At 48.2% G+C, this 24,423-nt stretch overlaps 1 protein-coding gene and 1 pseudogene across 1 annotated transcript; one reads left to right on the forward strand and one right to left on the reverse strand.

Annotated features, from left to right (window-relative positions):
- The first annotated feature begins 260 nt into the window (after positions 1-260).
- LOC144615187 (integrin beta-3-like) lies at positions 261-23,851 on the forward strand. Its single transcript, XM_078442058.2, has 9 exons — positions 261-354; positions 780-869; positions 1,573-1,707; positions 3,154-3,583; positions 9,532-9,754; positions 10,919-11,019; positions 13,440-13,559; positions 19,235-19,401; positions 20,735-23,851. Exons 1-9 carry the CDS (start codon positions 280-282, stop codon positions 20,798-20,800), a joined length of 1,407 nt encoding a protein of 468 aa, XP_078298184.1. The 5' UTR covers positions 261-279; the 3' UTR covers positions 20,801-23,851.
- On the reverse strand, positions 12,489-12,643 carry LOC144615438 (U2 spliceosomal RNA; annotated as a pseudogene).
- Positions 23,852-24,423: the final 572 nt, after the last annotated feature.

Genomic DNA, 24,423 nt, shown 5'->3' on the forward strand with positions numbered 1-24,423 from the left:
TCAAGAGTCAGACACTCAACCAACTGAGCCAGCCAGGTGCCCTGAGATGCTTGGCTTTGACCAGCCTTTGCCTCTTCATCTGTCCCTGGAGTTCACAACTGGGTTTGTGTTGCCACTTAGTCCATTGCCTCACACTGATCATGGCGTGAAAAGGTTTCAGCACCACCACCGTCTGGGCCACAGCCCAAATCAGCCAAGTTCTAAGGTGTAGAATTCAGGTGAATTCTTAACTGACTTCCACATCCTCCCATTTTACAGGATTATCCCTCTCTGGGGCTGATGACCGAGAAGCTATCCCAGAAAAACATCAATTTGATCTTTGCTGTAACGGAAAATGTAGTCAGTCTCTACCAGGTGACTGTGCCTTCAGGGATTTCGGGAGTGGGGTCTGTATTGGGTGGAGCCGTCTCTGGGAACCCAGGCACACTAGCACGGGCCATGCTTCCCAACCAGGAAAGCCCCTCCTCCAGCCTATTCCCAGGGGCAAATGGTTCCTTTTTATGGTCTCTCTCCTCCAACCTTGAACCTCAGGGGATGGGTGTGTTGGTGTTTGTGGTGCTGGAGGGGAGTAATTTATTGGGGGAGAGGGGTGTGAGAAGTTCTTTATAATTTTTCTCAGGGCTGCAAAACTGCTAGGTTTGTTCCTGGAAGTGACAAGTAAAATATCCCATCCTTCCCTCAATCTTCGTTTCAAGACCCTCATTCTGATTTGGGGAGGGCTTTTGAGATCACCCTCTTCATTTAGTCAGCCTTGTACATCTCTCTGTCTTACCTTCTAGAACTATAGCGAGCTCATCCCAGGGACGACAGTGGGGGTTCTGTCTGCCAATTCCAGCAACGTCCTTCAGCTCATTGTTGATGCTTATGGGGTAAGTGTCTCGCACTGGGGTTGGGTCTGCTAAGAATCCACCTCACTCGGCATTCCCCAGGAGGGAACGCAGATTTTGGAGTCCTGGATGTGAGTCCACGATGCAGCCTTCACTGCCTTCCTCTTATTCTTCTAGAGGCTGGCTGGTGGCCAGCACTGGGAGGAATGCAGCCTTCTGAGAGGGAAATGGCTCAGAAAGAATTGCCAGGGAGTGTCAGGAGCAGTGGGTGGAAGAGCTTAGAGAAGGTGGAAAGGAAAGAGAGGTTGGGGGTGGTGATGAGGAAGGACAGGGTGAGGGATAGGGCTCCAACAATAGAGAGAAGAGGGAGCTGAGCCAAGGGGAAGATGAGGTTGGTTAAAAATTAGGTAAAAAAAGCTACTATCCAAGGTGACCAGTGCTAGCCCTCCCTTTTTGCATGTCTCTGAGGCTTGCAGGAGGGTGTGGCTGGTTTAGATTTTACCCAGATTCAACTAGACACCAGGGGGCACAGAGAGAGAGAGAGGAGCAGACCTTGGGCAGGAAATATTGTAAGAAATAGGCTCCTAAGGATGCTCTCCTCTGGCAGCTTCTAAGCAAACCCCAGCACCCAGCACTGCCGCGGTGAGTCCATGGCCACCTGGTATTTTACTTGGGGTGGAATTGGTTCCTGTCTACTTCCTCTCGGCTCATCTCCTTAACCTTCTTTTGCCCCCTTTCTGCTCAGAAAATCCGCTCTAAAGTAGAGCTGGAAGTGCGGGACCTCCCCGAGGAGCTGTCTCTATCCTTCAACGCCACCTGTCTCAACAACGAGGTCATCCCTGGGCTCAAGTCTTGTGTCGGACTCAAGATTGGAGACACGGTGAGGTGGGCTGGGCTGGGCAGGGGCTGAAGCTTCAGCTCTGGCCCTGGCCTTTGCCCCTGAGCGTCTGTGGGCACCCTTCCATTCCTCCCCTGCACCTTCTTCCCGAAGGTCATTACAAGTTGGATATAACGGAGCTGCCAACCTTTTCCTCTGACTCCTGTTGTCTAAACTTCTCCGCTACGTGGAGATCTTTAAAAAACTTGCGTTTAGCTTACCTCTGTTTGTTTATGCACAGCTGATTGCAAATGAAAATATTTCTTACCTTTGGCCCAGTCTCCAGCCTCCCCTAAGGTAATACCTGTCTTTCCTCTACAATGTGAAATGGCAGTCACATCTACCGATAGTTGCTGAGCGCCAACTTTGTGCCAGGCATCATTCGCTGCTGGAGATTCAACAGCAAATGGAACAGGCAAAAATACCAAATACCCACTGTCATAGACTTCCAGAACGCAAATGTTCATTTTGCCTCTCAGGTCCCTCTGTGGCCTCTATGGCTTTCTTTCCTTACTGGTTCTCTTCTGCTTCTGCCGATGGGGGGAGGGGTTGGTGAAGAGGGAGGGAAGCAGAAAGGGGGATAGCTATATCTCTATCACCGGTATCACCTGTATCTCTATCATTTCTGTATCTAGGTCCATCCATCTGTCCGTACACCTATCTATATTCTAGAACATGTGCACATATCCTGTCTAAGAAATATTGGCCGGAAAGGTGTTTGACTGCACAAGTGATGATGTACTATATGGAAATTAAACAGTAGATCCTGAGCCTTTGGTCACTGTGTGGCATCGTGTGGTGCCATATAGTGCTTTGTGTGTCTGGCTGACTGACCTTGTGTATAATCAGTCCAGCTGGCTTCATTGGCCAGAGAAGAATTTTTATAAGATCACAGGTTCTGTTCTGCTTGAGCTGGCTTATTTCACAGGTGGAATTAAAACACACACACACACACACACACACACACACATATCCAGGGGCACCTGGGTGGCTCAGTTGGTTGAGCATCCAACTTCAGCTCAGGTCATAATCTTGTAGTTCGTGAGTTCGAGCCCCACCTCAGGCTCACTGCTGTCAGTCTGTCAGCGCAGAGCCTGCTTCAGATCCTCTGTCCTTCTCTCTGCCCTTCCCCCACTTGCAGTCTCCCAAAAAATAGATATATATATAAAAAAAACCAAAACCAACCTCTCTCCTGACTGTAAATTATGTCTGTGCACCCAACCAGATACAACTGGACAACTGTCCCCAGGCTTTTCTTTTTGCTTTGCAGACCTTGGTCATTTGGAGGCTGAGGAACTCCAGGTTGCTGGGGGATGAGACACCCAGTTTGGATATTCCCGGGCAGGGCAGGGCGGGGCAGGGCGGGGCAGGGCGGGGCTTCTTTCCCTCCAGGGCTGGAGTGATAACAGGGTGCGCCTGTGTTTGAATGCGGTCTTCCTTTCCACCCAGGTGAGCTTCAGCATTGAGGCCAAGGTGCGAGGCTGCCCGCAGGAGAGGGAGAAGTCCTTCACCATCAAGCCTGTAGGCTTCAAAGACAGCCTCACCGTTCAGGTCACCTTCGACTGTGACTGTGCGTGCCAGGCCCATGCTGAGCCTTACAGCCGCCGCTGCAACAATGGCAACGGGACCTTTGAGTGTGGGGTGTGCCGCTGCGGGCCCGGGTGGCTGGGGTCCCAGTGCGAGTGCTCCGAAGAGGACTACCGCCCCTCGCAGCAGGAAGAGTGCAGCCCCCGGGAGGGCCAGCCCGCCTGCAGCCAGCGGGGCGAGTGCCTGTGTGGCCAGTGCGTCTGCCACAGCAGTGACTTTGGCAAGATCACGGGCAAGTACTGCGAGTGTGATGACTTCTCCTGCGTCCGCTATAAGGGGGAGATGTGCTCAGGTGAGTGAAACTGCACACCCTCCCGCCCCTGTACCCGCGCACGCTCGCTCGCACATCCACAGCCTCTGGAAACTTAGGCCGGGGCTTAGGTGGGCACAGGAAGGCCCAGCAGGCAGAGCCGAGTGGATGGTCCTTCCACTCCAACGGCAGAAGACAGGAAGGAGGTTCTCTGTAATTCCGCTCTGCTCCCCGCGTCCTTGCTCCTGGGGTACACAGCGGAAGGGAGCCTCTGCTCTCCTGGAGCATGGGAACGAGTGGGGGAGCCTGAAGGTGAAGACCGTTATTTTCTTTTCTTCCACCTGCCATCCTGCTAATACTTTAAATCACTGGCTCTTGATCATTTCAAGGATGCGGAACAACTCCCTTTTTAGGTTAAAAAAAAAAATCTCTGGCTGCTGGTAATTAGATTTTTAGTAGTTACAGATTCGGAAACTGCATGGTATCAGAATGCGTAGTAAAGTTGGTAGTAATTATTTTACATGAATTTGTCTTTTCATGACAAGACTTGGGAAATAGTAAAAAAGCAAGGCAATGGAGCACGTTTAACAGCCAATACACTCGGAACAATGAGTGGAAAATCATAAGCTCTTTTTACATGCTGGCACTATTTTGTTATCGCTATTGGCACTATAACGTTTTGGATTCTAGATCTGTGCTGTCAGATATAGTAGCCCCGTGTGGCTATTTATTTGTAAATTAGTCACATTGAATTATAACTTAAATAAAATTTAAATAAATTTAAGTTAAATGAAAAATGAGGGGCGCTTGGGTGGCTCAGTAGGTTAAAGCTCTGACTGCACTGCCAGGGTGTTGACTGCATAGAGCCCGCTTGGGATTCTCTCTCTCTCTCTGCCCCTCCCCCATTGGAGGTTTTTTTTTTTTTCCTCTCTCTCAAATGAACTTAAAAAAATTTAAAAAATAAATGAAAAATGAAAAATTCATTTCCTCTGTTGCTCAGGAGCTCCACGTGGCTCGTGGCATGCTGGACAGCACAGACATGGGAAAGGATTGCCATTGAGAGGCCCAGCCTGCAAACTGGGGGTTACGATTTTGGCTCCTTCTACCTGCAGGATACTTTTTGTCCTTCTCATTACAAAATTCAGTAAAGTCTTGAGGCCCACGGAAAATCTCAACCTGGTCTTTCCTTGCCCTAAAGACTGCTCCTAGGCTACTTCCCCAGCTAGACCAAGTGGAACTAATGTGAATGTCGTCTGTATGTGCTGACAATACTTGCAGAGGCAACTAGGCAGCCTGAGTAGTTCCTGGGGCACTGGGGATAGGTTTTCACTGGATTATGGTCTCTGAGGCTTGATTCCTCTTGTGACAGAGAGATCAAAGACATTTGCAAGTTGTTTAGGATTGGTTTATGGGTGTATTGTGTGGTTAATTAACACAGATTATAATTGGCTTCTTTGGTGATCAAATCTATGGCGGAGATTGGCTTCCTTTGCAATGGGGCTTAAAGGAGCCGAACTAATCCAACCAGATGTTCACTTTAACATCTGCCTTTAAGAAAGCTTGATTAGAAAGGGCTGCCAGTGTGGTTCAGATGGTTAACTGACTCTTGATTTCGGCTCAGGTCACAATCTCAGGGTTTGTGAGTTTAAGCCCCACGATGGGCTCCTCCCTGACACTGTGGAGCTTGCTTAGGATTCTCTCTCCCTCTCTCTCTGCCCCTCTCCTGCTTGAACTCGCTCTCTCTCTCAAATAAATAAACTTTAAAATTTATATATATATATATATATGTATATATATATATGTATATATATATATATGTATATGAAAACTTGATTAGAAAGGTAAATCTATGTCATTCTTTTAAAAAAAAATTAAAAAGGGGGCACCTGGTGGCTCAGTTGGTTAAGCATCCTACTTCAGCTCGGGTCATGATCTTGCAGTTTGTGAGTTTCAGCCCTGCGTCAGGCTCTGTGCTGACTGCTCAGAGCCTGGAGCCTGCTTCAGATTCTGTGTCTCCCTCTCTCTTTGCTCCTCCTGTGCCCATGCTCTGTCTCTGTCTCTCAATAAGAAATGTTAAAAAAACAATTTGATTCTAAAAAAACTTAAAAAATTTTTTTTAATGTTTATTTATTCTTGAGAGAGAGAGAGAGAGAGAGAGAGAGAGAGACAGAGACAGAGCATGAGTGAGGGAGGGGCAGAGAGAGAGAGAGAGAGGGAGACACAGAATCCGAAGTGGGCTCCAGGTTCTAAGCTGTCAGCACAGAGCCCGACATGGGGCTCGAACTCACAAACCTTAAGATCATGACCTGAGCTGAAGTCGGAGGCTTAACTGACTGAGCCACCCAGGTGCCCCATAAATCTATGTCATTCTAAAACATGCCCAAGTCACATAAAAAAGACTTCTTTTTATTATCTACAACATTGTTTCCTTTATTCATGTCAGCAAAATTTGACAGAGATTGGAAAAAAATGGTAGCAGGGAGATTAGGGGAGAAAGAGATCAGGCACGGACCCCCCAACAGCAGTTTGAATTAGAGGGTGAGGGAGGCATTTCAGCTCATTTTACTAGTGAATAGTACTTACATCATATTCAGAGTACCAAAAGGAATGGTAAGTTTGATGTGGGAGACCACGGGGAGTAGGGTGGGGCTGAGGGGAAGAGGGTTGTCCTACGTGAGGCCTACAGATAGCCCCTTGGGGGCACCAGGGACAGAGGGAGGGCCACTTGTCCTCCAAGCCTCCTGGTTCCTGGTCTGGTATGAGGCAGGGTGGGAGGGACCGCGGGCAGAGTGTGTTTCCTTCAGCTGCTGGCCCCACCGATGCTGCGAAACAAAGCCATCGGGTTCAGCAGCCTGCTTCCTGCCTCTCACTGGTGCAAGCACAGCTCGTCAGCAATGCGCTCCACCCAATTCAGGAGGGAACCCCAGGCAGCAGCTCAGAGGCCTCCCTCCCCCACTGCCAGCCCGGGTGTTGTGTGCCTACTGGCTGCAGGTCTGGATCCTGTGGTGCTGCCGTCACACTCCCCAGTGACGGATGCTCAGGGACACACACTTATTGAGCACCTGTTCTGTGCCAGGCGCTCAGTCCACACGGGTGAACAGGGGGCATGCGTGATTCCTGACCACTCAGTTTGTAGACCAGTTCACCATTGTCTCTTCCCTGGGCTGCTGGCCTGGTCTGTTCTTTGCTGCAAGCAGTGGCTCACGAGGGGGGCATGCTATGACTTAGCCATTTCCCCAGCCTCTGGCCTTCCCCCTCCCCGCTGGAGGCATGGTCTTTTGTGGTCATCTGTTATCAGCACTTCCTTCGGAAACATCAGGGAGTGCATCCTTCTCCCCGAGGGACTCCCCGAGGGACTCATCCTTCTCCCCGAGGGACATCCATGAGCATAGATTGATCAGACACCCCTGAGCCAGGTTCTGTGCTGTAGTGTTGTGGGATAGGGAGGCATGAATAAGACAGTTTTGCCCTTAATTAACTTACCTGAGGATAATTCACAACATGAGGCAGAACGTGCCAGATCTTAGAAGTGAGGCGTCCTTGGGGCGCCTCGGTGGCTCAGTTGGTTAAGCGTCCAACTTCGGCTCAGGTCATGATCTCGTGGTTTGTGAGTTTGAGCCCCGCGTTGGGCTCTGTGTTGACAGCTCAGAGCCTGGAGCCTGCTTCCGATTCTGTGTCTTCCCCTCTCTCTGCCCCTCCACCCACTCTCACTCTGTCTCTCAAAAATAAATAAAACATTTTTAAAAAATTAAAGAAAAGAAGTGAGTTGTCCCTGGGGAATGTTATAGGAGTCTCCTGGAGAGAGACCCAGTGTGAACAGAGGAGGCCTGGGTGGCTTCATGGAGGAAGTAGGATGTCAGACAAAGGGTCGGCTCATAAGGCAGGGAGGAGTGGGGCTGACATCGGCCTGGGAGTCACGCTCTATAGGGAGAGGTCATTCCCTCTGACCTAAAATACTTGCTCCTCCCTTACCCCTCCCCCTCCCTCATCTCCACCCCTCCCCTGCTGCCTTCTTTTCTATTTCCCTCCTCTTTCTTACACTCTCTCTTCATTTCTCACCCTCCTCCTCTGACTTTGCTGTGAACCCAGGCTCAGCCACCCTTTTGCTGGAGGGATGCCAGTCCTGTGACATTACCGCACTGTAGCTTCCTTCTGAGGGCTGACCCTGCCAGGGCTCGGGCTCGGCCTGCCGGCTCCGGCCCGCCACTCTACTTCCAGCCTCGCTCCGTGGCTGGCCTGGCAGACCATCTTCTCAAAGGTTACTTTGTTTGGCCTCACAAAGGAAACACTATGGGACAAGGGTTTCTGAGGAGGCGGAGGCCTCCGGGTGCTGCCAGACCTCTGTGGCGTCTGCCTTTCCCTGTTCGGGAGCCATCACTGAAAGCTGCTTGTAGTAGACACTGTGGGGCCCCTCCAGCTGCTGTTAGGGCTGCTGATAATGGCTCACAGCTGCCCCTTCCTTGGAATTATCTTCAGCTGACAGGAGCTGTCTTGCCCTCAGACCTGGGCCAATGACTGGTGGACAAAGGTTACACAAGACCATTCCCTTTGCCTCCGGGTGGAGCGGGCTCTACTCTCCAGATATTTGGAGCTGGGGCAGCTGACCTTATGTTTGCCATCCAGAAAGAAGCAGACATCTCTTTCCAAGGCAGCAAAGGTGTGTCTGAGTCTTGAATAGAGGATGGTGCTAGGATCACTGGCAGAGAGACTCATTGACCAAGGGCCTCTAGTCAGACCCACTGGGGTCCCTGGGGAGCAGAAGATGCCAGCTAGTGTCTGTTTGAGCCTATGCACCTCGCTCTCCTCCACCATCTTGGGGCCCATCCGCTCACACAGTGACATGATTTTGAGACCCGTTGAGGTTACTTCCCCTTGGCTCCCTGCCTTTCCTCTGATTAACAGTCAGATTTTTATTATTCATCCACTTCTTCCTGATTCGGAATCCTTGAGAATGAGTCACCCTTTCTTCTGAGTTTGGGAGAGCCAAGTTTTCAAGCCTTGTTAAGTGATTAGGGGGATGTAGCACTGAGAGTTAACACCTGCATTTAACCAATCTACCCCCTACCCCAATCTCTCTTTCCCATTCCTACATTCATGCAGTAAAGTGAGTAGGTCTTTCCTACTAGGGCTGATGGCTCTCTGCAGTACTGTGATGATACAACACAGGGCACATGCTGGTGAATGTGTGTGTGGTTCCCAGGATTTTTTTTTCTTTTTTAATGTTTATTTACTTATTTTGTGTGTGAGAGAGAGAGAGAGGGAGAGAGAGAATCCCAAGCAGGCTCCAGGCTGTCAGCCCAGAGCCTGATGCAGGGCTTGACCTCACTAACCAAACCGTGAGATCATGACCTGAGCTGAAATCAAGAGTCAGATGCTTAACCAACTGAGCCACCAGGCACCCTACCCAGGAACTTAACTAGGACACAAGCTCCACGGTAATAGGGACCTTTCCTGTCTCATTCACTGCCGAATCTCCAGTGCCCAGTGTGAGCTCAATAAATATTTGTTGCATAAATGGATAAAGAAACATTAATTGCATGCCTACTGTATTTCAGACGTTACGCTAATCCCTGCCGACGGACAAATTGATATGTCCTCTCTCACTGTGGAGCTCAAAATCTAGAAAGAGAAACAGATAGGCAAGCAAATGGGCTGGTCATGAGGGTTAAAATAGAGGCATATGTAAGTGCTGGGAGAACACGTAGTAGACAATTTGCTCCGGGGAGGTCAGAAAAAGTTATGGAGGGGAAGGAACTTTTGAGTTGAGCTTCGAAAGGTAAGTGGGAGTTTGGTAGCGATCACAGGACGAAAGGGCGTCAAGGCAGAGCTAGCAGCATGAGGCTAGAAGGATAGAAGGTGGTGACGCTTCCGTGGGGTGTTAATGAGTGGCCGTGGGAGGAGGGTGGATGAGGGTAAAGCTGGAGAGCAGGCTGAGCCACGGGTTGGGGCCCCTCACCTGCTGCCCGCCCCCTCGGGCTGTGTGCTTTCAGGTCACGGCCAGTGCAGCTGTGGGGACTGTCTGTGTGACTCCGACTGGACCGGCTTCTACTGCAACTGTACCACGCGCACCGACACCTGCATGTCCAGCAACGGGCTGCTGTGCAGCGGCCGGGGCGAGTGTAAGTGCGGCAGCTGCAAGTGCATCCAGCCCGGCTCCTACGGGGACACCTGTGAGAAGTGCCCCACCTGCCCTGACGCCTGCACCTTTAAGAAGTGAGTGGGCAGAGAAGTGAGTTGGAGCCAGTCGGGTGCTAGAAGGAGGGAGGGGGTCCCCCAGGCTAGAATCCCCAACCCTCCAGGTTCTTACTCACCAAAGCTTCAGGAGGAGGCGTCCGCTGCAGCTAAGAGGCTAGCTTTCCTCTTCCCACGGAAAAGTTTGGGCAAAGAGGGAGGGAGAGCCAACCATGCAGGGGCCAAAGTAGCACCCGCTGGACTCCAGTTGGAGAAACCCCTCTCCTGGGATGGCATCCTGAATCCCTGAGTTGGGAGGAAGGCTAAACCAGGGAACTTCTGGGGAACGTTCTCATGTTCCGATCGTGTGGGAGAGTTGGGCTGGAGTTATGAAGGATTCTGTGAAACAGGAGATGTTCGCTAGTACAAACTCCACTCATCTGGGGTCAGGGGAAGCTCCTGCCATTTCTCTTGCCACTTTCAGCAGGGCTGGGCTCATAGGCATGCAACCTGTGCATTTGTACAGAGCCCTGTGCTTAGAAGGGCCCCATGCTTGGTTTACCGCTCTGCTGGCACTGTCTTGTAATGCTTAGGGATTTTTGAACAAGGGGCCTGACATCTTCTTTTGTGCTGGGTCCCCAGATTACATGACCGGTTCTGCCTTTAAGGCTCCTCGAAGTGGCACACGCCTTACCTCCTGTCACACTCTCGGATGGGACATGAAGAAGTTTAATGAGGGGACTGGGGCCTTCTGCCTGCCAGGCTCTGCCTCTGGGTGAGGAGGAACTCCCACCCCTGAACTCCAGACCCGACCCTCTGGGTCCCCCAGAATTGTCTTACAGGGGTTTTTGTTTCGGTGTTTGTTTTCCAAGGTGGGGCAGCTTTCTGGTGTGTGGATGTCAGAGCTGGACTGACACACACGTAGGTTTGCTCCTCTCTCGTCTTTTTTGTTTCTTTATTTTTGAGAGAGAGAGAGAGAGACAGAGTGCAATTGGGGAGGGGCAGAGAGAGGGACACATAGAATCTCAAACAGACTCCAGACTCTGAGCTGTCAGCGCAGAGCCTGACGCAGGGCTCAAACTCACAGGGCTCGAACTCGAAGACGGCGAGATCATGACCTGAGCCGAAGTCGGATGCTTAACTGACTGAGCCACCCAGGCGTCCCTCTCCTCCCTTGTCTTAATCTCTGTGTCGTCTCTCTTTTAGGAAGTGTGTGGAGTGTAAGAAATTTGACCGAGGAGACCTACATAAAGAAAATACCTGCAGCCGTTACTGTCGTGATGAGATTGAGCCTGTGAAGGAGCTCAGTAAGCTCAGCATGTCTTAGAATTGTGCACATATGCGGCTGCTGAAGTTTTCAGTTGATCCCAAAACGTGTCTATGTCTCATCAGTAAAATGGAAGAGTAATCCCTGCCTCAAAGGCATGTTGTACAGACCTGATGCACACTAGGCACTTAATAAAGGCCAGCTTCCCTGAGTCCTCTTGTGCCCTCTGCTAATTTGTTCCACAGTCCCTCCCCATTCTGCTGCTTCCCAGCACCCACAGACTCAGCAAGACCCTACAGATAACTTTTAAAGTATGTAGAAATCAACCCTAACTTGACCTCCCCAGGGAGAGGAAGACAATGCATCCCATTTTACGGATGAAGAAACCTAGGCTAGGTGATGTCAGTTTAGGAGGCTAGTAACCATTTACTGAGTTTACTTAACTGAGAGTGTTCAGCAATGCCCAGGCATACTGCTCTGCTGGTTTGGAGGGAAACCTTCACCCTTATGGATTTTAGCTAAAATCATAATGCTGTAGCCTTTTTTGGCTCTCTGGAGCCCTTCCTAGAATAAGACAGATAAAAATACAGTGGTGAGCAAAACTCTTGCCTGCAGTCATTGTAGTTTGAATTTCTTTTTTTTTTTTTTTTTTTTTTTTTTAAATTTTTTTTTTTTTTCAACGTTTATTTATTTTTGGGACAGAGAGAGACAGAGCATGAACGGGGGAGGGACAGAGAGAGAGGGAGACACAGAATCGGAAACAGGCTCCAGGCTCTGAGCCATCAGCCCAGAGCCTGACGCAGGGCTCGAACTCACGGACCGTGAGATCGTGACCTGGCTGAAGTCGGACGCTTAACCGACTGCGCCACCCAGGCGCCCCTGTAGTTTGAATTTCACCTTGACCAAAAAGGGGATAATCTTTGTTGCTGTCAGCACATCTGATGTTATCTGGGTCAGCTAGGCATTGGTTGGTCTAGGGAGATGGCAATCTCTCCTGAGATAGCTGTCTCTCACGAAGGCAGGAAACATGTTTTCAGTGAGAGCCACAGTGAGACACAGCCAGTCAGTCGGCTTCTGGCTTGGGGTGTTACAGAAAAGGGTCAGCTCTCTGGATCCTTTGGCTAATATCAGAAGTGGGGCTGGTGGGGGGGGGGGGGTGAGGGGCATGATTTGGGGATTGAGTTTGAAGAGACGGCTTTTCCTCCTGAGGAGAATCGGTATGCTGTGATTAGCTCAGGCGGGCAAGACTGCTGAGAGAGATGTGAGATGTTTTTATTACCTAGACCAGAGGGGAATCTCAGGTTAGTTGAAAGTATTTCTCTTACCCCCACCCCCGTGCCATGATAATCATAAAGATAAATGCTTGTTTGTATGGAATTGTGTAACTTATAAAAGTTAGGCAAGTATCTTTTCATACACATGATCTTGTCTTTTTCTCAGCCACCTAGTAGAGTAGAACTGTGGTACTGTTGTTATCTTCATTTTGCAGATGAGGAAACTGAATCTCAGGAAAGCTACATAACTTGCCCGAACAAGTTAAGCTTAGAATGAATCTGGAAATCCTTACTCTTTCCACTGTACTCTTATACCACTAGTTTTCGGGCGGCTCATTGAGTTCAAGTCTGATACTACACTTGATCTTAGCCAAAAGGCCGAGAAACAATCATTGAGTTCAAGTCTGGTGTGCTCTGAGACTCCTGTTTTAGTTCTGTTCCATCACGTACTTGTGTTGTGATCTTGGTGCATTTGCTTAACATCATCGTGTGTCAGTTTTACCTGTCTGGTTGCATCACTATAGGACGTGGTGCAAATGATAGAGGGGCACCTATAGTTTCCCTGTCAGAATAAGAGGCTTCAGAATTAGAAGGGGTGAAGCCTACAAAAAAGTGATGGGAGTCAGAGAAGAGAGGCTGGCTCTGGAGAGGAACACTGGATCAGACGCAGAAACGGAAGAAATGTAAGGGCTTTGCCAACAAACTATTGAGAATAGTTGAGCCAGGAGGGAAAGGAAAGAGAGGGAAGGGAACACCCTTCTCTATTAGGTACTGTTCACTTGACATCATTTAGTTCTCTACCAGTGTTGTGAGGTGGGTTATCCTTTTCCTTTCATAGATGAAGAAAGAGCCAATGAGGTCAAGTAACTTCCCCAATATTACGCAGCTGACAGGTGGTAGAGCCAGGCTTTGAATCACACTGTGTCATGTGTTCTGTCATGTCCCTTCCAAGGGAAGGAATACGAACCAAAAAGGGTCTGGGAGGGACAAAATTCAGCAGCGAGGGTCATCTAGAGGCAATTGCCAGGCACAACAGCCATCTCAAGTCTAGGCATCTTGCCTAATGTCAGGCATAGGGTTTCCTGTTGCATACTTTCTCAGAAGTCCCATGACTGGGGTTTGGGGATGGCCCCGTCTTCCAGGAATTGCCTTGTTTTTCACTCTCCCATATTTTCCCCTTCCTCAGAGGATACTGGCAAGGATGCAGTGAACTGCACGTACAAGAATGAAGATGACTGTGTTGTCAGATTCCAGTACTATGAAGACTCCAGTGGAAAGTCCATTCTCTATGTGGTAGAGGAGCCAGGTACGTGAACCGCCAGGGCCCCTGACACTGCACCTATAGGGAGAGGGAGAGCCACGTTAGGCAGCAATTTCCACCCATTACGCCTCTTACACAGAACAGCCAAGTTAAGACTACCTTACAAGTGGTAAGTTAGGGCCTGTCATCTGGGGGTGGGAGATATTTAAATACCAATCTTTGTGAGAAAGTGACTTGCTAATTGAGGAGGCAGAAAAAGAAGGTGAGTAAGGAAAGGAAGAAGGTAGATATGGATCCCACGAAGGGACAAAATACATCCTGGCATTTTTTTGAGGTGACAGTATTAAGAAGTGAGGAATTTAAAGTCTGGGACTCTTCAGCATCCGCTCCACTTAAGGTCAGGTGGTTGCCAAGGGCAACCTGTTCGCTGCTTCAGAGGAAGGCCTGATGCTTTGAGGTGTTGACCTTACCAGGGTCACCATGAGACACAGTACTGGCTTTGAGGCACCAAGCCAAGGTGTTCTGAGCACTGAAAAGATAGTGCTTGCTCTCACAGCCTTCTGGAAGCAGGAGGAGCTCATCCGTCATACACAGACCAACCACAGGTTTGTCGCCATCCAGTGTAGTAGATTAGCTCTCTTCCCCTTACCACCCCCGTCTCCTTCCTTTCTCTTACACAACAGACGAAGCGATGAATCACTAGAAAATATTTTCGAGTACTTATTGTATATCAGCCAGTAGACTAGGTGCTGGGAATATAACAATAAATCAAGCAGATGTGGCACTCACAGGCCAGGGGGAGAGGGACATGTAAATTGATAGTGATACTGCTGAGGGACAAGGGCTGTGCCAAGGCGGGGGGTAGACAGGAGCTTCTATGAGTGAAGGAACAATGTCTGAAGGCAGAGACTAAGTCAGTTGGTTGCTCGTCAGTTGATTCCTACAGCTGTAGAAATTTCTTCAAATCCTCCTTCAGACCAGGGTCCAGCAAACACTTTCTGTTCAGGGCCAGGGGTTAAATATTTTAGGCTTTGGCGGCACCTGGGCGGCTCAGTTGGTTAGGTGTGTGACTCCTGATTTCAGCTCAGGTCATGATCTCATGGTTCATCGGTTTGAGCCCCACATTGTGCTCCGCACTGACAGTGTGGAGCCTGCTTGGGATTCTCTCTCTCTCTCTCTCTCTCTCTCTCTCTCTCTGCCCCTCACCCACTCGTGCTTTCTCTGTCTCAAAATAAATATTTTAGGCTTTGTGGGCCTTGTGGTCTCTGCCATGACTACTCTGCCATTGTAACAGGAAGGCAGCCATAGTCTATATTTAATGCACAAGCCTAAGTATATTTAGAAAGACAGGTGGCAAGCCACATTTGGCTCCCAGACAATAGCTTGCTGGCCCCTGCTTTAGGAAAGTGGGTCTCCAACTTTTCTATGTTCCCCTTGCTAAAAAATCGAGAGTCCTGAGCCCCATGCTGCTTCCATGAGCCTCTATGTTCTTTTTATTTGATTTTTTATTACATTTTTAAATGTTCATTCATTTTTTGAGAGAAAGATGGAGCACGAGTCGAGAGAAAGATGGGAGGGGCAGAGGGAGAGGGAGACACAGAATCCGAAGCAGGCTCCAGGCTCTGAGCCCAACGCAGGGCTCGAACCCATGAACTGTGAGATCATGACCTGAGCCAAAGTCAGACACTTAACCGACTGAGCCACCCAGGTGTCCCCAGCCTCTGTGTTCTTGAATAGTGCTCCTGGCAGTTGTGAGACGCCCCAATATTTGAGTGCCTCTGCTTTGGACACATCACTTCCCCTAGTGAGCCTTCTCAGACCTCCTCCATCATCCTTTCTTCTGATTCGGTTGGGTGCTCCTGTTTGAGTCCCAGAGCAGCTGTGTTTCCCTTAGATGGGCCTTCATTCCACCATTAACTTGCTTCTTTAATCACCCATCTCCCTCAGTAGATCACGTGCCCCACGAACACACGAACCATCTGTCTTATCTATCGTTATATCTCCATACTTGGCTCAGTCATCTACAGAGAAGATACTTAGTAAACGGGTTTTGAATGAGTTACTAGGACTGATTATTCGAGTTGACAGGCAGGCTTGCATACATGTTGATAACCTGCTCGGAGAACTTTGGCTGCTTGGAGAAGGAAGCGGGTGACAGTGGAAAGAAGCTCTACTACATCCGGGTCAGCCAGGGTGTTGCTGGCTGCATGGGTACCGGAGAGCATGGCGCCCCCTACCGTGATATTGTTCACCTGCCTTTCCCAGGGCTCTCACCCTTCAGAAGGGAGAAGGAAGGTAAAGGAAAGGGTATGACCTTAATTTTATTTAGCGACTCAAGGGAAAGCTGACATGGGAAGGGGAGAGGGCAGAGTCTGGGTATGTATCTGTGGGGGAGCACATGTGGATTATTTGGCCATGACCCCTCACACTTTCCCGCCCACCTGTGTTAACACGTTTCATGGATTTTTCCACACCCGCCCTATTTGCACCTTTGTGCTTTCTCATTTTTGAAGGGCAGTACGTTCTTGCTTTGGGGTTTAACGTTACTTCATCTCTGCTATAACAATCCTTGCAGGTGCTTCTGCTGTAACACCAAAATCTTTTGGCTTGATATTCTTAGATGGAATCCACTACTTGGAATTATGGGGCAGAAAGATGGTGATAACCTGAGCTGGTACAAATAACCCCCCAGGGTGGGGGGTGGAGTAGCTTTTCTGATGTAGATTCCATCCTCCACATGAGGAGATGGGACCCCAGACCCATATTCCCTATCTTGTTGCCCTGGAATTCTGAATTTGACCTCTCTTCTCACCTACCGCCCCCAACTATTTTCAGGGGTTCTGGCTTTGTGCAGAATGTGTCATCTGAGGTCCCAGAGCATAGGAGGGGATTATTCTCATTCTCTTCCCCAACTCATGCCTTTGCGGATGGTCTCCCTGAAGGGCTGGGCCACTGCAAGGCAGTAGAGACAGCACTGCCAAAGGGCTTGGCCTTGACTGGGTGGTGTTCAGCCTACTATGTGGAGTGGGCTCCGCTGAGCTGGGTCCTTATCACTCCCAGATAGAGTTGCCTCGTCGAATACAATATGTCCCATTCAACATTTAGTACCTACTTAGGCTGAAAAATTATTGTTTATCTGAAATTCAAGTTTAACTGGATTTCCTGTGCTTTTGTCAAACCTGCCAGCCCTGCCCAGTCTTTCCTGACCTTGGGTCTCCACGATGGGTCCTCATCACCGTGGCTGAGAGAGCTCTCTAGAGACTAGCTGATCTCATCATCTTCTTCCGGGAATCCTGCCATCTACTCCTTTCAGGACAAATGCTTAATAGATGTTTTTGCCTGAAGACCTCTTGACATTCTACTTGTCCTGCCCATACTGACATGCAGAATTGAAGAGATTTCACTCTGAGGTTTGAGGGTCAGCCCTCTCTTCCCAAGAATTCATAATTGTTGTTCCCGGAAAAGCTGGTGCCCTTCACTCCTGGGAACTCAGACACTGGAACCTCACAGCCTCTCTCCAGATGCTCCTTTAATTATAGACAGGTTATAATTTGGTAGCTTGGGAAATAGCCAGCTTGGGTCTGCATCGGTGGTTGTTTTTGGGTCATGTGTGGTGAGCATAGGGTGTATGTTTAGAGAAGAAGGTGGGAGACAGTGTGGAAAGTAGGCATGACCACCTCTCCAGACCCATCAATACCCGTATATTCAAACACCTAATTACATAACACCTGAGAAGTTACTGGAGTGAGGTCACCCATCAGACACCTGTGGTTTATGGGAAGCAGAGCTCTGCAGAGCACAGTCAGCTTGGTCTTCAGAGGGGTGATGCACCTCTGTCTGTGTTGGTTGTTGACTAGGGTTGAACAGGAAGTCGGCTTTCAATAGGGTTAGGATTAAAGATGACGAAATATTTTGGGAAGGAACCCAAAATATTGTCTGGGTTGGCAGGCTTCCTGGTCTCTGTGCTAACAAGGACATTAGGTTCCCAGCCCTCAGAGATGTACATATCCAAACCAGAGAAACAAATACAAATGCCTAAGGAGCTAGGTAAATAAATTAGTGAAAACAGGTGTAACAAGAACACGAGTAATAATGGTAGCTGATAGTTATTGAGCACTGAGTCTGTGCTAGGCAGTGTTCTGAGTTCTTTAAATATATTTAACTTATTTGTTTATTTTTACAGGTTTCTTTTTTTTTAAATATTTATTTTGTGGGAGGGAGAGAGAGAGAGAGAGAGAGAGAGAGAGCATGCACGAGTTGGGGAGAGGGGCAGAGAGAGAGGGAGAGAGAGTCCCAAGCAGGCTTCATGATCAGCATGGAGCCCGATGCCTGGGTGGCTCAGTTGGTTAGGCGTCCTACTTCAGCTCAGCTCACGACCTTGCAGTTCGTGGGTTCAAGCCCCTATTGGGCTCTGTGCTGACAGCTCAGAGCCTGGATCCTGCTTCAAATTCTGTGTCTCCCTCTCTCTCTGCTCCTCCCCCACTCATGCGCACTCTCTCTCTCTCTCTCTAAAAAAGAAATAATCCTTAAAAAAATAAATAAGTTGGGGTGCCTGGGTGGCGCAGTGGGTGTTCGACTTCAGCTCAGGTCATGATCTCACAGTTCGTGAGATCGAGCCCCGCGTTGGGCTCTGTGCTGGCAGCTCGGAGTCCGGAGCCTGCTTCGGATTCTGTGTCTCCCTGTCTCTCTGCCCCTCCCCCATACATGCTCTGTCTCTCTCAAAAATAAATAAACGTTAAAAACAATTTTTAAAAGTATATATTTAACTTAACTATGCTTCATAAGTTTTGGAATTCAGTGCTATTACTTTCTCCATTTTAAACATGGAGAGATAGGAAACAGACACCCAGAAAGGTTAAATAGTTTATCAAAGGTCACATAGCAAAGTAAGTTGTCAGCCAGGATTCGAACCCTGGCGGTCTAGCTCCAGAACCCACAGTAGCACAGCCTCCATGACAAGTTAACATGTTGCCTCTGTTTAGTGGAGAAAAGAGGGTGGTGACAAGTCTGGCAAACTAGAAAATGTGTCCCATCTAAAGGGGACAGCAGCTACTCACATCTAACCAGAGCTGCCCTGTGGGTGCAGTGTTTCCAGACCTTTTTATTTATGTTTAAAAAATTTTTTTTTACTTTTATTTATTTTTGAGAAACAGAGGAGAAACAGAGTGAGACAAAGCGTGAGCAGGGGAGGGGCAGAGAGAGAAGGAGACACAGAATCTGAAGCAGGCTCCAGGCTCTGAGCAAGCAGTCAGCACAGAGCCTGATGCGGGGCTCGAACCCACAAAGTGTGAGATCATGACCTGAGCCGAAGTCAGACGCTCAACCGACTGAGCCACCCAGGCGCCTCTATTTATTCATGTTTTTAAAGGGAAGAAGAAGAATCTGAAGTTTTAGGGGGATAATCTCCTGATTATTCCATGCTGCCAACAAAATAAAAATTTAATCAAGCTTTTGTTTTAAATCCAGTAGAGTTAACATAAAATCAACTTTTTAATAAACACTTGAGTAGGTTAGATTCTACCGGGGGTGACCTGCTTATGACCTCTAATTTAAACTACTCAGGACAGATTATTGCTGTCTTAAATATTGGTGCTCCCCCCCCCCCTTTAAAAATTTTGATTTATTTTGTAAGCCCTGTTTCCCTCAGAGAGATTTCTAGTAATTTCTTACTTGGTCAGGTTGCCTTTACAACGTCCCTGCTCTGTGCTCTCTCCTGACAGAGTGTCCCAAGGGTCCTGACATCCTGGTGGTCCTACTCTCAGTGATGGGGGCCATTTTGCTCATCGGCCTTGCTACTCTGCTCATCTGGAAGCTCCTCATCACCATCCATGACCGGAAGGAGTTTGCTAAATTTGAGGAAGAGCGAGCCAGAGCAAAATGGGACACAGTAAGAGTCGGGGCTGGGCATTTTCTTAAGTCATTGGTTTGAGAGCCTCAACTGGAAATAGTAGGTACTTAGGGGAGCCAGGTTCAGCCAGCACCATAATTTCCCAGTTAGTCTCTGTTGTGGAAATTGGGAGATGGTCCTGTTGTCTTTATTATTCCTGAAAACCACCTGAGTCTCTCACTGCCACACAGTGACCATAGGTCCCATAGGTGAGAACTGACTGAGTACAGGTAGGGCCCAGCTCTGCTCTGGACACTGACATAATCAAAAGGAAACATATTCTCTAATTGAGGAAGACAGGACAAATGATGGGGGGTGGGGAATGTTATTATTGCCAGTTTGTAGATAAGAAAACTGAGCACAGAGACGTTCAACAGCTTGCCCAATTGTGGGAGAGAATCAAGTTATGATAGAAATGACTCTTTGGGCCAGCCTCTTAAAACATATCCTCTCTGCAATTTATTCTGATTGCATTCAATCAAGCATCTATTGAGAACTTTCTATATACTTAATTTTGCTCTGTTCTCCTTTGGCTCATCTTCCACATTCTGACTTTTTTTTCTGGACCTTCCAAAATGGCTGTTTGAGTCCATGAATGTCTAGCGGGAGGCTGAAAGTTTGTTCTCATTTGATGGTCACCTCAGGCCTTGGTACTCAAGGGTCCCAAGAAACTTGAGATGTTTCTGTTCGTACAGTGTAGAAATCTGGAATCTCAGCGGCACATGAGAATGTGTTGTATTTCTTGAAATGGGACTCCTAAAGACGGCCAGATCTTATGGGATTTATCACTTTTTGTTAGAAAATAATTTGGGCAACCCAGTGAGGGTCTTATTTTTTCCTGCTAACATGACAGTGGGTAGCGCTTGGAAGGATGAGATGAGAACAAATTAAAATTATTTTGAGTGAAAGCTATCCTCTCTGTTTCAGCTACCACCTGCTACATTTCTCGTCTCTGCCCGCATCCGCCAGCATAGTCACAACAAAAGAAAAAAAAAATTGGAGAAGGGCAAAAGAGAGAGTTCAGGAGAGAAGCAGGAAATAGATACTGGCTACAAGTGGTACTGAGGTGTTTGGGGATCACCAAAAAGTAATGGGTTGAATTCAACCCCTTCGAAACAGCAGCACAATGGCATTCCACTTTCTCTCTCCTCTTATTTCCTACCCACTCCCATCTCAGGAGCGAATATGGGGTTACAATGAGCATTAAGCGATTCATGGATGGTGTAGCCCGGAGAAAGGTGTCTTGGGTAAACTCTTCAGGCGAAATGTAATCATTGAGGGCAGGGAACAATTGAGGAATTCACTGTAAGACACATTTCTGTTCTCTCCGCAGGCCAACAACCCACTGTATAAAGAGGCCACATCCACCTTCACCAACATCACCTACCGGGGCACTTAATGACAAGCAGTCATCCTCAGTTCACTGTCAGGCTGTCCCAGAATTGTGGACACATCTGCTGTCATGTTTACAGGGAACGAAATCCGTGGGGCAGGATCGGGGGCTGGGAGTGGGGTGGGTTACAAGAATGTCAGTATGTGGAGGTGTGGGTCTCTGTGCGTGTGTGCGCGTGAGTGTGCTGCATGTGGGGGAGTGTGTAATTTAAAACTTGAGGTGTGTCCAGACACGTGGAGCTCCTCAGCCTTTGTCCGCAGAATGCCTCCTTCAGGGATCCTTCCTGCTTAACCTTAGGGTGACCCACGTAGCTGAGCAGGTACTGTTCATTACCTCACTGAGAAGCCAGCTTTCCTTTTCCGGCCATTTCTCCCGAAGAGAAGGGCAGGGCTGAGCCTCTCGTTCCAGAGGAAGGGGCCTTGACTCTGCCTTGAGTTGACGGTTCTTGGGTCCGACGCTCAGCAGCTCTGATAGCAAATGCTGGGCTCCGCAGCCTTGTCGTGTCATCTGGACTTTGATCTCCTTTGCCTTCCCTCAGGCTGACGGAGAAATCAGAAGCAAGAGCAGCCATCGGAGTTGCCTATGTCTTTTGCTGTCCCCTCAATCCAGTATGGTTCTCTCACAAGGGGAGCCCTTGCCAGCAATTCTGTTGGGAGTGAGGATGGGAAGGCCACTCAGGGGTCATGCATGGCCTGGATGAATGTGCCAGAGTCCCCCAGTTCATAATCATCACCCTTCACATTTGTCTCCTTGGCACCCCACCCTAGAAGTTCGATTGGAGGACGCGTGTTACCCTTAGACCAGCATCACCTCTTTACCTGCTACGTCTACACTCTCACTGCTGTAGACATTTGCTACATACTGGGAATTTCTTTCATGACCGGACGCTTTTCCTCCCAGGGAGAGTGCTGTGATGAGAGCCAGAGATCTGGCCCCACCCTTCAGGCCCTCTGCCCCTTGTCCAAGGCACCCCCCCGCCCCTACACCCAATCTGGTGCTTCTGTGTGCTACATCCATCCATGGGGCTGATTGCACTTATCTACCTCTTGGCTGTCTTGTGAAGGAATCATTCCCATGGGTCTCTGAGTCTGCTGGGCATATGTGCCACATTTAGAATGATGGGCCAGTTGTATCAGCGTGTGTGGCCTATTCTCCTACGGGCTGGGCAACCTCATTTTAACTCAGTCTTTAATCTGAGAGGCCACAAGTGCAATTTTATTTTATTTTTCTCATTGGGTCACCTGAAACCATGATGAGGCTTGCTTAATCTAAAGGAACATGTACAGAAACACATTTGCATTATATTTTGTAGTTTTATTTGAGGAGGAAGGAGCATATTTAAAAACAAACAAACAACCCCACATAGACTTGGGATGGATACAGACCCTCCCACTTGGCATCATTCATAGGGAGTTGCTGCCCATTTGCTGGATCTGTAGGGGCTCTCTCATCCTGGGAGCCTGTGGGGATGGCCCCACGGGCATGCTGGGCCATTCTGAGCAGGAGGGGTACAAGTGGTTCTTTTCTCCTAGCAGTTGCTTCCTTGGTGTTCACATTGGTCTAAACATTAACAACCACCCTCACCCCCCATTCATCAAGAAAAAGGAAAGAGCTATAGACGATCTGTGGTCTGACGATCAGAAAATGTAAGTCCTGGCCTCATTGTTGCAGCTGAGGAAGTTTTACCCTTAATTAAGGCAAGCCTCTCTTCCTTCCCTTCGGGGCTCAGTTTTCTAGTTTGAAAAATGATAGTTTGGACCAGCCAGTCTGGAAGGTGTCTTTCAATATTGATAATCTGAGATGCTGGGATTTACTGTGGCATCAGACATACAGTCAAGATTCCATGAGATGTTGATACTACTTTTTTTGTTAAGTTGGGAGATCTGAGAGACCAGCTTTTGCAAGAGCAGATGTCATTCCACATCACCTTTCTCAATGAAAAAGCCTCATTCTGTCCTCTCTTAGAGCCCCTTCTCCAATGTTTGTTAGCAGTCACATTTCCTAATGTAGCACTTAAGCTCCACTTAGTTTATTATTCCTTAGCTCACTTTGCACACGTTTGCATCCACATATAAGGGAGAGGAATCCATTAAGAAGTAGCTGAAATGTGTATTCTGTATTCGTGTGTTAACACTGAGAATAAGCCTTGGAATTAGGAGTAGGGCAAATGACTGAGCCTTGTCTCACCCATGGATTACTCTTTACTGAAAGGGATGGTAGTACAGTAGAGGGGTAAATGGGGGAGGGGAGGGTCGATAATGAATCCCAGAAGTTTAGAACCTAACTATACCCTTTGGCTACTGAGACAAGAGTCCATTAAAGCAGTAGTTGGACCTTTTCTTTAGATAAGATGGTTTATATGAAGACACTATATCAAAGGAGGAAGAACATATATTTAAAGGATGAAAAAATCAGTAGGACTCTTTGAGCTTCTGGAAAGAGACTCCTAGGCTTTAAAAAGGCGCCGGGTGGTTCAGTTAGGTGTTTGACTTTGGCTGAGGTCATGAACTCACATTTCGTGAGTTCCAGCCCCACATCAGTCTCTGTGCTGACAGCTCAGAGCCTGGAGCCTGCTTCGGATTCTGTGTCTCCCTCTCTCTCTGTTCCTTCTCTGTTCACGCTCTCTCAAAAATAAATAAAGATTAAAAAAAAAAAAAGACCAATACTCTTTGTATGCGGGGAGAACCTGTAGCTGCGTTCGCAAGACAGCAAATGGCAGTCAGTTTGGGCATCACGTAGGGTGAACATCTAAATAGTATTTTGGTATCAGCACAGCCCAAAGAAGTTATTTATTTGTGCTCAGCTCATCTGGAGAGAATGTATGTTCAGTCTCAGGGTGTGTGGATAGTAATGGGAAGCTTGGGATGCTCCTGACAAGTTGTCACATAACGAATCCCTTCTTTCTCTCTCAGATATTCCTAGACCATCCATGATTTCAAGATCCCTCTCTTTGTTAGGTATTCCTGGTTGAAATGACTTAAGTGCCTTCCTGACTTCCTAACCACCCCCTCTGTTTGAATTGTGCAACAGTAAATTAAATGTGCTTTCCAAAAAGAATTGACCTAAGGCTGCCCAGTTCTTCCTGTGTTGTTATTTCTGTTTTCTTTGGGTGAAAAGAGTAAATGTCATCGCCTCAAAAATGATTATTTTAGAACAAGCCTGTTTCCAAATGTAACCAAATGATGACCACCACGGGGACTGAAGTTTACTCCAGAACCCAGAGCGTTTCTTTAGACTTTCATAATGTTTTCAAACTGAGTAGGTTATTGCTGTTCTAAGAGTTGGAGTTTTTTGTCTTTTAATTGGGGATTTTTTAGGAACTTGTGCAATCTCAATAGAACAGACTGTCAGTTTGGCCTAGGTTTTGTTTGCAGGAGGCATAAATCAGTACAATAAAGGCTTGATGGCAGATTATTGACAGGATCATTTAAATGCCCAGCTTTAGGGGGAAAAATGCCCAACTTTTATTTAAGGAATTGGGTCTCAAAATGTGGTTTGAGGACCAGCAGCCTCCATATCACCTGGGAAGTTGTTAGGAATAAAAATGCACAGGCCACGCCCCAGGGCTACTAACTCAGAAAATCTGAGATGGGGCCGGGCCCGGTGTTCTGTTTCAGCAAAGCCCTCCC

This window comes from Panthera onca (assembly GCF_046562875.1).
Source record: "Panthera onca isolate mPanOnc1 chromosome E1 unlocalized genomic scaffold, mPanOnc1 haplotype 2 h2.Chr16_ul_4, whole genome shotgun sequence".
In the NCBI taxonomy this organism is placed as follows: domain Eukaryota; kingdom Metazoa; phylum Chordata; class Mammalia; order Carnivora; family Felidae; genus Panthera; species Panthera onca.